Consider the following 13,139-nt stretch of genomic DNA (forward strand, 5'->3'; position numbering starts at 1 on the left):
ACGTTGAGCAAATTCTCAGGTCTCTGAGTTCCATGTTATCTCAATCAGATTGACAATCTGATTAAATATTGGCAGAAACACCGCATACTGGCATAAATCAGTACAACCCCTACCTTTTCAAGAAGGAAAATAGCCTTTCTTTCTTTCTGGGTAATTGACTGTTTTTGTAAAGGCATCAAAGGACATCTTAATTTGCTTGTAGGATATATGACTAATAGAAGGATACCTTTCACCCACAATGAAAACTACAGTATGAGACGTCATTGTTTTCTCTTGAAGAAATCATTATGTAATTGCAGTACTTACTGAAACGGAAGATGTTCATTAAAAATCTGCGTCTTCCTTCAAAGCTCTCAAGCCTCAAAGTCAAGTTAATATTTTCTGTAAAAGTGAAATGTCAATAATACATAAAGCAGTTTGCATTTAATTTGCATAATATAAAAGAAAATTACTTCAGAGCAGTGCATAGTTTCCTGATAATATGAAAATTGTATGGCTTTGTTCGGTGAAGCCTAACAATGTGTTGTATTAAAATGCCTCGTAATCCCTGTGCTCTAGTAGGTTTGTTACATATCGGGGTTGCCTTTAAGGGCATAGCATTTTCTTGTAAGCTTGCGTATTGTAAAAGGTGGTATTTGATAATGTCTAGTATCAGTTTGGGTAAACATCAGTGTGGAGTGCTTAAGAGAATTTATCAACCAGGGACCAGGAAGGTTTTTTGCGTGGGCTGGGACCTAACAGAGCATTCATATGCCTTGGAGTGAAGAAAGAAAAGTAGCACTAGTACAGAAATGCAAGAAATAAAACTTTGGACTAAATATGAATCTCACCAGAAGTGTAGCAAATGGTACATCTGAAGAGAAGGCAAAAGAAATGGAGTTGTTGGAAATGTTCAAGGAGAAGGATCAGGAAAGATGTGAAAACCAGCTTCACATTTGTGAAACTGGAAAGTGAAAAGGGCAAATTGTTCTTTGCATCTGTTATGAACAGAACAGTAAAGCTAACAGCTTTAACTCCAGCAAGGATACGTAGGTGGCATGCACCTGCATTTTTTTCTGTCTGTTATTTGTCGATCTGACTGCATCCACAATATAAGTACAAAGTTGCTGCTTGAAGGCAGTTTGATTTACGCATATTAAACTGTAAGTGCCATTCTCAAAGCAATTCTCTTTAAAAACTTGGTTCTCTTTCAACTAAAGGCACTGGAATTGTTGCCAAAATTAAGCAACTAATGGTAAAGTTTAGCCTTGTACAGAGGGAAAGAACAAAGCCTCTATCACACTAAAGTCTCACTTGACTCAACGGAACAAATTTTCTGTGAAGGATAAGCTTTATTTTAGATTTATGATTCAGTAATAGTCTTCCCCGTAAATGAGGATGTGAAGTCTGCATGTTTCATCTGTGGGATACATAAGGACAAAAAAAATTAAAAAATGTTGCTCACTTGAATGAATTCAACATTAAATGTTCTGACACATGGTTAGATACTTGGAAAAATGCAGAACAATCCAAATACTGTGTAGAATCTGCTGGAATCTCAGCTCTTGTTGAGAATACCTTACAGGGAACAATTACAGAAAGTATGTGAAATCTGTATAAATATTGAACAATTCTTTTAATTCAGAGGGTGGCAAATCTTGTACTCAGAGGACTTTACATGACTGAGAGGGCCAAATTACTGAAAGATAGCCAGCACCCCTCTCATTCCTTTATAATTAATTTGGAAATATTGCTGTACCATAAGAATGAAAAAACAAGTATGTATGTTCTTAAATACTGTTTATACATTTGTTGGGAAGGAAGCTGTTAAGGATTAAAATTATTGCATAGCTGTTAAATAAAGTTTATATATAAAAGCTAGAAATAGCCTGCTTGTGGAAGTGAATGATAAATATAGTAACATATAGCATGCCAAGCAAAATACCTGCTTTTTTTCAAAACTCATGAGTCTATACTGTAAGATCAGATTTTCAGTCTCTGTAGGTAGCATGCATTTGATTATATTTTAGTAGCAAATGGGCTTTTTATCTCATATAGATTTTGTTTTGCTTGAATGTATGTAATATCTATATAATAACTATAATATCAAATAAACTTGAATGCACTTACTCATCATCTCTGAAAACTTTGATGTATTATCATGGGGAACTGGCATGACATCTTTCCAAGTTAATAAGCACTGGTTCATCACCCTGTAAAAATAATATGAGCGTAGGATTCAGTGTGTCTATGATATAATACTTAACGGCACTTGGTAATGCTCTTATCTAGTGCCCTGCTCTCCCAGATAATGTTCTCTTTATTGGCTTTCTTGTGTGAATGATGGTGTTACACTGCTCTTGTGCAAAACATTAATCCTGCTGACGTCCATTAACTTCTCTTTGTTGAACTGGAAAAATTGCTTATTCTAAGAAAGGAAATAAGAAAGCCTGCCTTGAGAGTTTGGATACTATCATAGTGCAATTTACATAACCATGGAGATAACATGACTTAGTTCAGTGCTCAAGTGATACAGCTTTTTTCCTGCCCTTAATGTAGGCAGGCAGGCAGGATGGCCCTGTTTTGTTTCAGGTGCTCTTTTATGATTTTTCTGGAGATGACCCCCAAAACCTGCAAATTCTTCAGAGTGCTGTGCCAGCTAGGCAGTCTTGTCTCAAGTTATAAAATGGAAAGAACGATTATTTCATCTGCGAAAGTGTTAAAAAAATTGTTGCTACGATATTCATTTACATTTTTGTTTTTCTTTTCCAGGATTACTTACTGCCATCTACCTTTCCAGAGTAAATGGCTTTATGTTGGAACAGAGAGGGGAAACACACACATTGTAAATATTGAGTCCTTTATTCTTTCTGGATATGTTATCATGTGGAACAAGGCAATAGAACTGTAAGTGCAGACTTTTTTGCTTTTGTGTCTGTGGTCATTTTCATAGCTGTCTTAAGATTCATTTTTAAGAATAATTTGGTTTTACAAATATTAACAAATCTTTTGAAAACCTTTTCTCTTAATGAATGTGCAGTATTAACTCTTTTGTTACAGGAAGTAGGAATTCAGATTTATGATAGAGACCGTGTAATTATATTTTATATAAAAGGAAAATTTATTGGCAATCTGTTTAACGATGAAGTTCCATGAAATGCAGGTAATCATTGATCTCATAAATTCAGATTTTGCTCTTTTTATGAGGGTAGCTTGATCACTGTCTCCTTCAAACACCCCACGAAGAGAATAATGGGATATATTGGCCCTAAGACTCTATGGAGAACTTTTCTTAGTGGAACTGTAAAATTATTTAGATGAGAAGGGACTGGAGGTCTCTAGGCCAAGCCTCTTGCTCAACACAGGGCTAATTTCAAAATTAAAGCAGGCTTATCAAAACATGATGAAGTGATGGGAAAGGTAATGAGTGTCTGTTAAGTGTCAGTTCTCTGACAAGCTAACACAGGTGCCTGTGACATGGGTATGAAACGGATGGGGACTTACATAAAAATCTGACTGGGATAAATCTACGCTTGCTGCAACTAAAAGCCTCACTAGAAAGGAAAAATTCTTTCTTTGCTGTTTCCTCTGTGAAGTTCCAGCAAGGGGAACTGCCGTGGGCGAACTCACAGTATTTTGTGCTGTTTCTGAGACATCTGCTTCAGTTCATGAGAAACCTGTAACCTCAGGTAGTAAACTGAAATTCCCCAAGCTCAGGAAATTCCCCAAGCTCAGTGAACCATGAGGACAGTATCTAAGAATAGGGCCACAGGCCTACACTAGTGGATAAAATTCTGTGTCCCAAGCAGAGATCACTTTGATAGCAACCTCTTTTCTCCAAAATTCTCCCCTTTCCCCTTTTTTCCCTCGCTGTTATTACTGACTTTCACTAATCACTGTGTCTCCCAGGTTGACAAAACATGCCTCGTTTTCTTTCCTCTCCTCTGCCCTCACTAAACTTCATAGGCACAGTTAAAAAATCTAATTTTATCTTCAGAGGAGATAAAAACAAAACAAGGATTGAAATGGTAATCAGGATTCAGCCTGCTGGTAAATCTTTGGTCTGTTTCTCAGTTTCGGAGTGTTTGTTTGATCTGCCTTTGTAAGACTTTGCTCAGCTCTGCTCAGTAGTCTTGGCTGAAAAATTACTGCTAGAAAATGTGGTTTCATGAAAACCAGAACGAATGTGTTCATTTTTATGAATTCTTCAAGTGGGAAGTATCTTACTTGTTTTCTCTTTCTATCTTTGCTTTGGTGATGTTCACATATTAGAGGGGTTTTTGATTCCTGTATTTTAAAATGTGTGTGTATATATACACTGTATTGAATAGATAACACCTTTGAGGTTTTGAGAACATATTTTCACTTTGTGTGCATTTGGAATTTTCTTTCCTCCAGGCATTAGGATGTTTCTATTCTGTATGGAAATAAATCTGAAAGTTTTTTATGAAATGGAAGCCTTCCACAAAGTTTCACTTCCTCAATCTTTCAAAACACTTTTGGATAAATCTTTTTCTTTAATGGCTACAACAGACCTTTTTCATGAGAACAGAATAGGGTGATGCCTCTTTTCAATGAAAAATATGTGGGAAATAAGGGCTGCTTACTAACAACCTTCAGTACTGAGTTGTTCGGATAGGCTAGGTGCTGTGCAAGAAGCTAGAACCTCTCTAGAACCTTTTGGCAAACAAGCAGCCTCTCCTAGCTTTGTACATCTTCTTTGTATTGCTTATGCAAGAGCATATCTAGATTTTTCTGAAATTTTTCTTCCATAGGTTGTGATAGGTAATGACAACATGACACAGATAGGCCTTACCACTTCAAGTACTTGGAGATGCTGCATGGTTACCGTAACAGTTTCCTCTTCTGAAAAGCTAGTTTGCCCTGAACTGTTTCGGTGGCAGTTGAGCACAGGTATTCATTCATCACTGCTTCTAGTTCTACCAATTTTACAAGTATGACTTGATCCCCGTGAGCAGTGTGCTAGTCTGAGAAGGCTGTAACTTCTCTGTTCAATCTCATCATGTACATCTTGATATGAGATAGAGGAAGGTGTCCTTGCCTGTATTGCACAAGTGGACAGGGGCTGCTGTGTGTCTCCAGAGTAATTTCTCTGTATTAGAGTAAGAGGCTGGTGGGGATAACGGTGACGTTTGCCACAGCAGCTGCCTTTAACAGGTGCTATAGCACTGCTGAAGTTGAGGCTAGGTGACTTTTCTCAGTAATTTGAACTCTTTCTGGTAACAAACCGTGATGTCTGTTCCAGTACTATTGCTTTTTTGCAGGAAAAACATAACTTAGATTAGCTTTTAAAGGAAATGTTATAACTCTTAAGTGTACTTCATGAGAATGGGCTTATGAAATGGGCTTATGATAGTAGACTTTCCTATAGAACAGTACTGAGATGTATTTTTGAAAGAACAATTTTATTTTGGGCCATGGATATGTTCTTATATTTTTTAATCTTCACATTATTTTCACACAATCTTCACGTAATTTTCAACATTTTAGTATTATAGAATCATACAGTAATTCATATTGGAAGGTCCCTCTGGAACTTTCTAGACCAGCTCCCTGTTTGCGGTAAGATCAGCTATGAAACTAGGTTGTTCAGGGCTTTATAAGTTCATAGGGCCTTTTTTTGTTAGGTACTTTCAAAGATGAAAGAAAATAGGAAAAAGTATTGTCATGATTTAATCCCAGCCAGCACCTAAGTTTCATGCAGCTGCTCACTCACTTCCACCCACACCCCTCACCCTCCACAGAGTGGGGAGGAGACTTGAAAAAAGGTAAGGTTGAGATAAGAACCATTTAATAATTGAAATGAAGTAAAAAAACCAACAACAATAATAATAATAATGGCAATGAGAGAGAGAAATAAAACCCAAGGGAAAAAAAACCACCAAGTGATGCTCACCACCAGCTGACTGATGCCCAGCCAGTCCCTGAGCAGCGATTGGCACCTCCCAGCCAACCCCCCCAGTTTATATACTGAGCATGATGTCCTATGGTATGGAATATCCCTTTGGCTAGTTCAGCTCAGCTGTCCTGGCTCTGGTCCCTCCCAGCTTCTTCTGCCCCTGCTCACTGGCAGAGCATGGGAAACTGAAAAGTCCTTGATTCAGAGTAAGTGCTACTTAGCAACAACTAAAATATCACTGTGTTATCAACATTATTCTCATACTAAATCCAAAACAGAGCACTTTACCAGCTACTGAGAAGAAAATCAACTCTATCCCAGCTGAAATCAGGACACGTATGTATGTAAAACTTCAGAATCAGGTTTACCACAAATATGGCAGAGTTAATAGTGCTCATAACATTGTTTTTCATTCTGAGATAGAATATATCATTTCAGAGTGTGGGGTTAGTTTGAAGATACTACAGTTCTCTGTAAAGCTTGGAAAGAAAGGGTTTAGTTTCTGTGCAAGCATATTTGTGTCAAACTTACTGGGCAGGAAAGACCAGTAAAAGCAATTGCTCTGCCGTTATATTCAAGTCCTCTGTTTAGGTGGAGGCTTTATAAATAGAATTTTAAGTGTGTCAGATTTGTGTGTCATCTGCACAAACAAGCCTGAAGGAGTTCTTCCCCCTTTGTGCAAAGATCATCTAGCTTCTAAAATCTCAGACTAAGTCTACCAGCATAACGACTTTCTTTCAAAATCCCTTCTCATTCTTTTCACTGACTAGTACCTACTTGTAATGAAATTTCCATGCATTTTTGTAATGTGGATTTAACTCAGCTGTCAGTAAGATTTCTAGGCTTTACAGTGAAAACTGATAGGAGATCAAACTGGTTAATTTTTTAAAAAACCTGAATTGCTTTGAGTTGGGAATGTTGAACTATATATTACTGTACCAAAGCCACTGTAAAGGCAGATTACAGCTAATTTGGTGAGAGTACAAAAACAAAAACAAAAAAACCCACAAAAAAAACCCAAAAACCAGAAACCACCCCACCAGCTGAAATTCCAGTTCTCCTAGTTTTTCAGGACATTGTTGAAGAGAGCCTCTATATACATTGTTAACACTATGGCCAAGGTAACCTGAAGAGGTCAGAACAGAATACCTGTGTTGTCATTTCCCACTTTGGAAAACACCTACAGGTCGCATTCTGGACTTTCATCATGGGCTGAGTTTGTCCCTCTAAGGTCATGATGACATTGCTCAGTAAATAATATAATAAATGCTACTGCATCGGTGAAAAACATATGGAACATAGAAAACATATTCCAACAGTTCACTTCAGTCTGTTCATGGACGTAACAAGGATTCAACCTCATAAAGAGTTCCATCACACTTCTTGAACATAACTGCCATCCTCAGAAAAAAAAACCCAAGCATTGTCAGTCAATGAGGCCCATGAAATAACTGCAGGAATTTTTTTTCTAACAGTAATTCTGTTGCAGTGAAACACTGAGGTGAAGATACTTAGTATTTTAAAGAGTTGAAGGAGAGACAGGTTTGGATGTAACATTTTTAGACTTTGCATATGACACAAGAAATCCTATCACCTTTTCCTGCATGGCTACTTTGACTTACAAAGTTGGCTTTTGGTTTGGTTTTTTTAGCGGGGTTTTTGTTACCATTTGTGATTTTGGTGGCTACTTTTGTATCAAAATATACTGAAAGATCTGTAGAGCACTATATTTTGCAGTGATGCTGAGTTTCTCATTCTGACCAGTTCAGAAGCATCTAGTAGAGATACATGTCAAAAAGATGGTTGCAATACCTATTCTATCATAGGGACTGTTGTCTTCTCATACAGGAGAGATCATCCAGCTTGCTTAAACAGTATCTAATATTAATGAGAAATAAAGGTCTGAATAGACCAATAATGCAAAGGAAACACAATTTTTTTCACTTGAGATTAATTTCAGTGCTGAGGCACGACTGATTCTAGAAGTTACAGGAAAAAATCCTTTAGCTTCAGTGGACCTGGCCTTTTCCAGAGCTGAGAAAGAGCATTAGAATACATGGAGTTTTAGAAACATTTTCTCTAGCAGTTCATGTCTCAGCTGTTTCTATCATCTCATGCCACATCTCAGACCACACTGACACATCTTTTCAGCTAAGAATAAAGAATAACTCAAAACTTACTAATTTGTCATTTCCTTATCATGTAGCAGAGCTAGTCCTTTGCCAGAGATGTTTGGGGCTCCTGATACTGTTTGGTTTTCTACTCTCTAATAAGCAAACAGGTTCTCTCTTTTCCTTCAAAATGTTTGGAAACAGGTCCAGAAGAGAAAAATAGTCAATAAGCCCTGCATGTCTCGATTTACTCCAGCTACAATGGGAATAATTGTCTCAGCCTGCAGGATCATACATTTTGGAAGGTCATCTAGAGTTGGGAAAAGAAGATCTTGATATGTGAGTCCACTGAACTCCAGAAATGAGAAATCTGCATTGAAAGCCCCCTTCACAAACATGCATTTTCCATTGTTTAAACACCCTACTAACTAATGAATGAATAACTGAAACGTCAAAATTTATGGAATTTGGAGTATCAAAGAATTGGGCAAATTGGAAATTGGTTATGGAACCGTAACTTGGTCTGCACTTTCCTTGCCCATCCTCATTTTCTAGATGTGTCTCAGAGCCAGTAGTTCCACAGCAGTGAAGGAAAGCAGCACACAGGAAGAGAAGTAGCAGTCTAGGGGCAACTGCTGCCGCCTCTGTGCATGGATACAAATGGAAATAATTCCTAGTATAAAGAAAGTGCAAGTTGCAAAGCATCCTTCTAGACATTTTAGAAATAGTGTCTAAGACTCAGAGTTGCATATTGAGGTTGAACTGATTCTTACTTACTCAGTTCCCAGGTTTGATCCACAGTATGTGAATGATGTATCTAACTCATTCTTTTTATTTTTTTCTCTGTGACTCTACCAATGAAAAGAAAGTCTTAAAATCTCTGGTGCGCTGCACCTTTGTGGAAAGCAGAACTGCGGCAGATGTCTGACTACTGGCACAACAGAATTATCTGCTTATGCATGTGCTTTTCTCAGCACTGTCACATACAGTCAACTCCAGCTCTGTAACAACGACTAATATAGATGTTTTCCCTTATTTCCCCCCTCACCTAACTCCTACCACTTTCTACCACCAGATCTTCATTCTTCTCCAAAATCATTACAATGCTTCTGCAGTTGTGCAGACTTTTTTTTTTTTAAATGGAAAATGGATTTCTCTTGATTTGAGTCTATTTTGTCATGCATTACTTTTATCTATTTTAAAGATTGTCTTGGTATTTTTCTTACAACAGTATGCAAGACAATCCATTTCTTAGACTGCATAAAACTTCCCAGAATGATGGAGGCATATATCATCTCTGTATTTCCCACATTTTCCTGGGTTAATATTATAATATTGCTGAACCTTGAGCTTTCTAATTTTAGAACAAAATAACTAAATACTTGTAGGATTCCATCCTTACAAGTCTTTTGAAGACTCCTGTTTTACAGTGAATGGTTTCTTCATTTCAGTCCTGTTCTTCTGAGTAAGAGCCAAGTCTTAATGGCATATCAGCTCCCTCATCTCCCCAAATGCATATGCACCAAACAAATTAATACCTGCAGCTGTCAGGAATAACTTCTGATGAACTGCAAAACAGCTCAAGTATCACTAGATTCTTAACAAACTTCTAGTTCTGTACAGCTGTCATGGGAACCTTTTGTTCCATTTTCCAATTCTTCTGCAGTCTGTTTTTGTGGCTTAAAGGTCAGTGAAGGCTACAAAACATTGCAGTCCTTTGTATCATTAGCTTGTACTTTTTTCTTGCTCAATTGAAGGTAGCTTTTGCTTCAGGAATATTTTACTGCAAATCATTGCTGATATTTTTTGGATTTGGCCTTCATATATTTTTCTTTCTGCTGTGTATGGACTTGGCTTTGTCTTTTATCCTTTTCATGTCTTTTCAGAGCTTTTATTTTCTCAGTCATCCTCAGCTGTACCCCAGCTAGTACTTGGGAATGAAGAATTCTCTGCTCAACTATTTCACTTACGCCTTATTTTCACCTACTGATTCATCTTTATTTTCTCCTTTCTCAAGGAATAGCTAGTATTCACCCAGTCTTCTAAAGCCAGCTTGAAGAAATGCCTACACACAGGTATCTGGCATCAACAGTAGTGTGTTTTATTCACAATAGCTTCAACTGTGGTTGGTTTCCCAGCACCTCTTTGTCGTTTCTAGGAGCTGCTGGATCTCTGCTTTTGCTTTAATGTTATTCAGCGGTGTTCTTTCTTTGTAGGCTGTTCCACAATGACAGCATACAACTTTCCAGTCTCCTTGACAACTCTGCTGTAATAGCAATGAAGGGAAACAAAACATTTTATATATACTAAAGTTACAAAATATTTTTGTGTGTCGACATTTCCACATGCAGTATAATTTACTGTATGAAAGTAGTAATTGCTGTATCTGTAGCTCTGAGAGGTTCATGAGTTCTGTAAACTAGTATTATTGATATAATACAGTTAACTAAATAATTGCTTCATTCAGTCCTACTTGTAGCGCAGTCATGATGTCTGCCCTTAGTAGAAATTGACTGTAGAGCCTAATGCCAGGCACTCCTTTTAAAAACAACGCTTCTGTAGGGCTCCAAGAGACATTGCTTTTATTCTGTTTATACATACTTTCCTCGAGGAGACAAGAAGATGCAAGAAGTAAGGCACTGTTCTGCCTTCTGTAGACTATTCCTGGTTTTAGTGTGGTGCAAAGGACTAGTTCCTTTGGGTTCCTAGCCACAGTCCTGCACTAGGAAAGAGATAAAATCATTCAGGAAAAGCAAGCAAAATGTGTTGCAGAGTGGTTTTACTATGTCTCTCCTTCTGTATCCAGCCATAGAACAGGTTCAGAGCAACAAGCAGAAGACCAAGTAGACTGTAGAAAGTTACAACCCTTTCACACACGGTTTTCTTCCCTGCTCCATCTGAAGTGGTGTTATTTCAGGTCAGTCTATCCTGCCCAGAATGTCTCCCCCAAGATGGAACCATGCATGTCCCATCTGAAACCAAACAAAAAGCTTTGTGCTCCACCTTCTGAACATTCCTTGTTATTTAGCCCAAGGAGGGAACAACTTTACTTGATATGTATGAAAACCCAACATGTTTTTTGGAGCCCCAGAAAGGCAGTGCAGGAGGACTGCCAGGGAGTAGGTTTTACAGTTCCAAAATCTTCAGGAATATCTGTTGTCATCACCTCATAAACTCTGAGTGTGATATTATCTGCAGTGGCACACCCGAAACAAGTTTTCGGATGTACAACTATTTTAAAAAGATCCTTTCTCATTTCCTGACAGAGTTAGGGTTATGATTGCCAGACTTAATAGACTCTGTTTCCTGGCAGCTGTTAAACAATCAGGGTCTTTGTGGTGGGTGAACCCTGGCTAGTAGCGAGATCCCCACCCAGCTGCTCTCTCACTCCGCCTCCTCAACAGGACAGGGAAAGAAAATAAGATGGAAAAGTTCATGGATCCTGATAAAGACAGGGAGATCACTTACCAGTTACTGTCAACAGGCAAACCAGACTTGACTTGGAGAAAATGTAATTTATTGCCAGTTAAAATAGAGTAGACTGGTAAGAAACAAAGACAAAAACTAAAACACCTTTCCTCCAAACCCTGTTTTTCCTAGGCTCAACTTCGCTCCTTCATTCCCAACTCCTCTACTTCCATCCTGCTACTGAGCAGCGCAGGAGGATGGGGAATGGGGGTTGTGATCAGTCCGTTACAGCTCCTCTCTGCTCCTCCTTCCTCCTCACACTTTTCCCCTGCTCCAGCACGGGTCAGTTCTTCAGGATAACCCTGCTCCAGTGTGGGCTCTCCACAGGCTGTGATTCCTTCAGGAAAAACCCACCTGCTCCAGTGTGGCATCTCCCATGGGCTGCAGGGGAAATATCTGTCTGAAGGGATCCTCTCCACAGGCTGCGGGGAAATTCCTGCTGTGGTGCTTGGAACACCTCCTTCCCTCTTCCTTCGCTGACCTTGCTGCTCGCAGGGCTGTTCCTCACTTTTTTCCTCACTGCTTGTGCAGCATTTTTTGCCCTTCCTTAAGTTTATTTTCCCTGTGTCACCACCGTCTTGGCTGAGGGGCTCAGCTGTGCCCTGTGGTGGGGCTGTTGGAGCTAGGTGGAGCTGGCTGTATGCAGAACCTTGACACCTACATCCAATGTCCAACACCAAAGAGCTAACAGGAATGGAACCAGGGGCTGGTGGGTGTACACGTGAAAGCAGAACAATGGTTTGTTAAGTCTTTTGGTGGTGTCATACCTGACAGACTGAAATAATAAAACTGGAAGGAAATGGAAGAAGCCTGGCCAAGTCAGATATCGTACAAAACAAGTAAACTATTAAAGTCCTGAGGAGTATTATAATATAAACATTGAGAGAATACTTATATCAAATACAGAGGAAAGAGAAAGAGGAAAAGTAATATCTCATGCATTTAGTGCACAGACTGCTGTGTTTGATATCAACTTTGCTGATAATGTATATGAAGCTTTTACTCAACAAAACTAAAGAAATAGCTAGGAACCTAATAAGAAAAAGAGAATACTCCTAAAAGAAACTAACAGTGCCTAATATCCTGAAAAGCAAAAAGAAATTTTATTACAGTGTAATAAATCTCAGGATCCTCCAGCTATCATTTACAATAGATTCAAGAGAGAAATGGTGGAGATTCGAAAATTTATCGTATTAGTGAAGGTTACCCATTTTAGTTGAGGTCTTAGCATGGAAATTTGATGCTACACCCCTGCAAAAATGTAAGATAGAAGTAAGACTTATAATAAAAGACAGTTTTATATCATTTACAGAGGAACAACTAGTTTGTGTGACAATGAAAGTATAATTAGCCTAAAGTAAGATGTAATGCAGAGTGACTACAGCTCATGTTAAGACTTCGCTTCTATCCAAAGACAAATGGATACATTTCTTTGGTAAGCAATGACACATGTATCTTAAAAAGAAAACAGTGGTTGCACAGATTTATCAAAATTGTTCTTGACTGTTAAAATCGGTAGGCACAAAGAGCAGCCCAGAGGGATCAAATTTTAGCTTAGACAGTATGCTCTTTCCCTTTCTCGCTCCATTTGCCCTAGTTTTGCCAGTATTGCTGGTCCAGTACCAGTATGGCCAAGCAACCCAGCCTGCATACTGGCTGGT

The 13,139-nt window shown here is 38.5% G+C and overlaps 1 protein-coding gene across 4 annotated transcripts in view; it reads left to right on the forward strand.

Moving 5' to 3' along the window:
- STXBP5L (syntaxin binding protein 5L) overlaps nucleotides 1-13,139 on the forward strand; it is a 203,106-nt gene that overhangs the window by 92,186 nt on the left and 97,781 nt on the right. For all 4 annotated transcript variants that reach the window (XM_027777826.2, XM_005231088.3, XM_027777827.2 and 1 more), the window contains exon 5: nucleotides 2,752-2,886. In XM_027777826.2, the coding sequence (XP_027633627.1) occupies nucleotides 2,752-2,886 (135 nt within the window). The remainder of the gene's footprint in view (nucleotides 1-2,751; nucleotides 2,887-13,139) is intronic.

Source organism: Falco peregrinus, chromosome 6 (assembly GCF_023634155.1).
Source record: "Falco peregrinus isolate bFalPer1 chromosome 6, bFalPer1.pri, whole genome shotgun sequence".
Taxonomy (NCBI): Eukaryota; Metazoa; Chordata; class Aves; order Falconiformes; family Falconidae; genus Falco; species Falco peregrinus.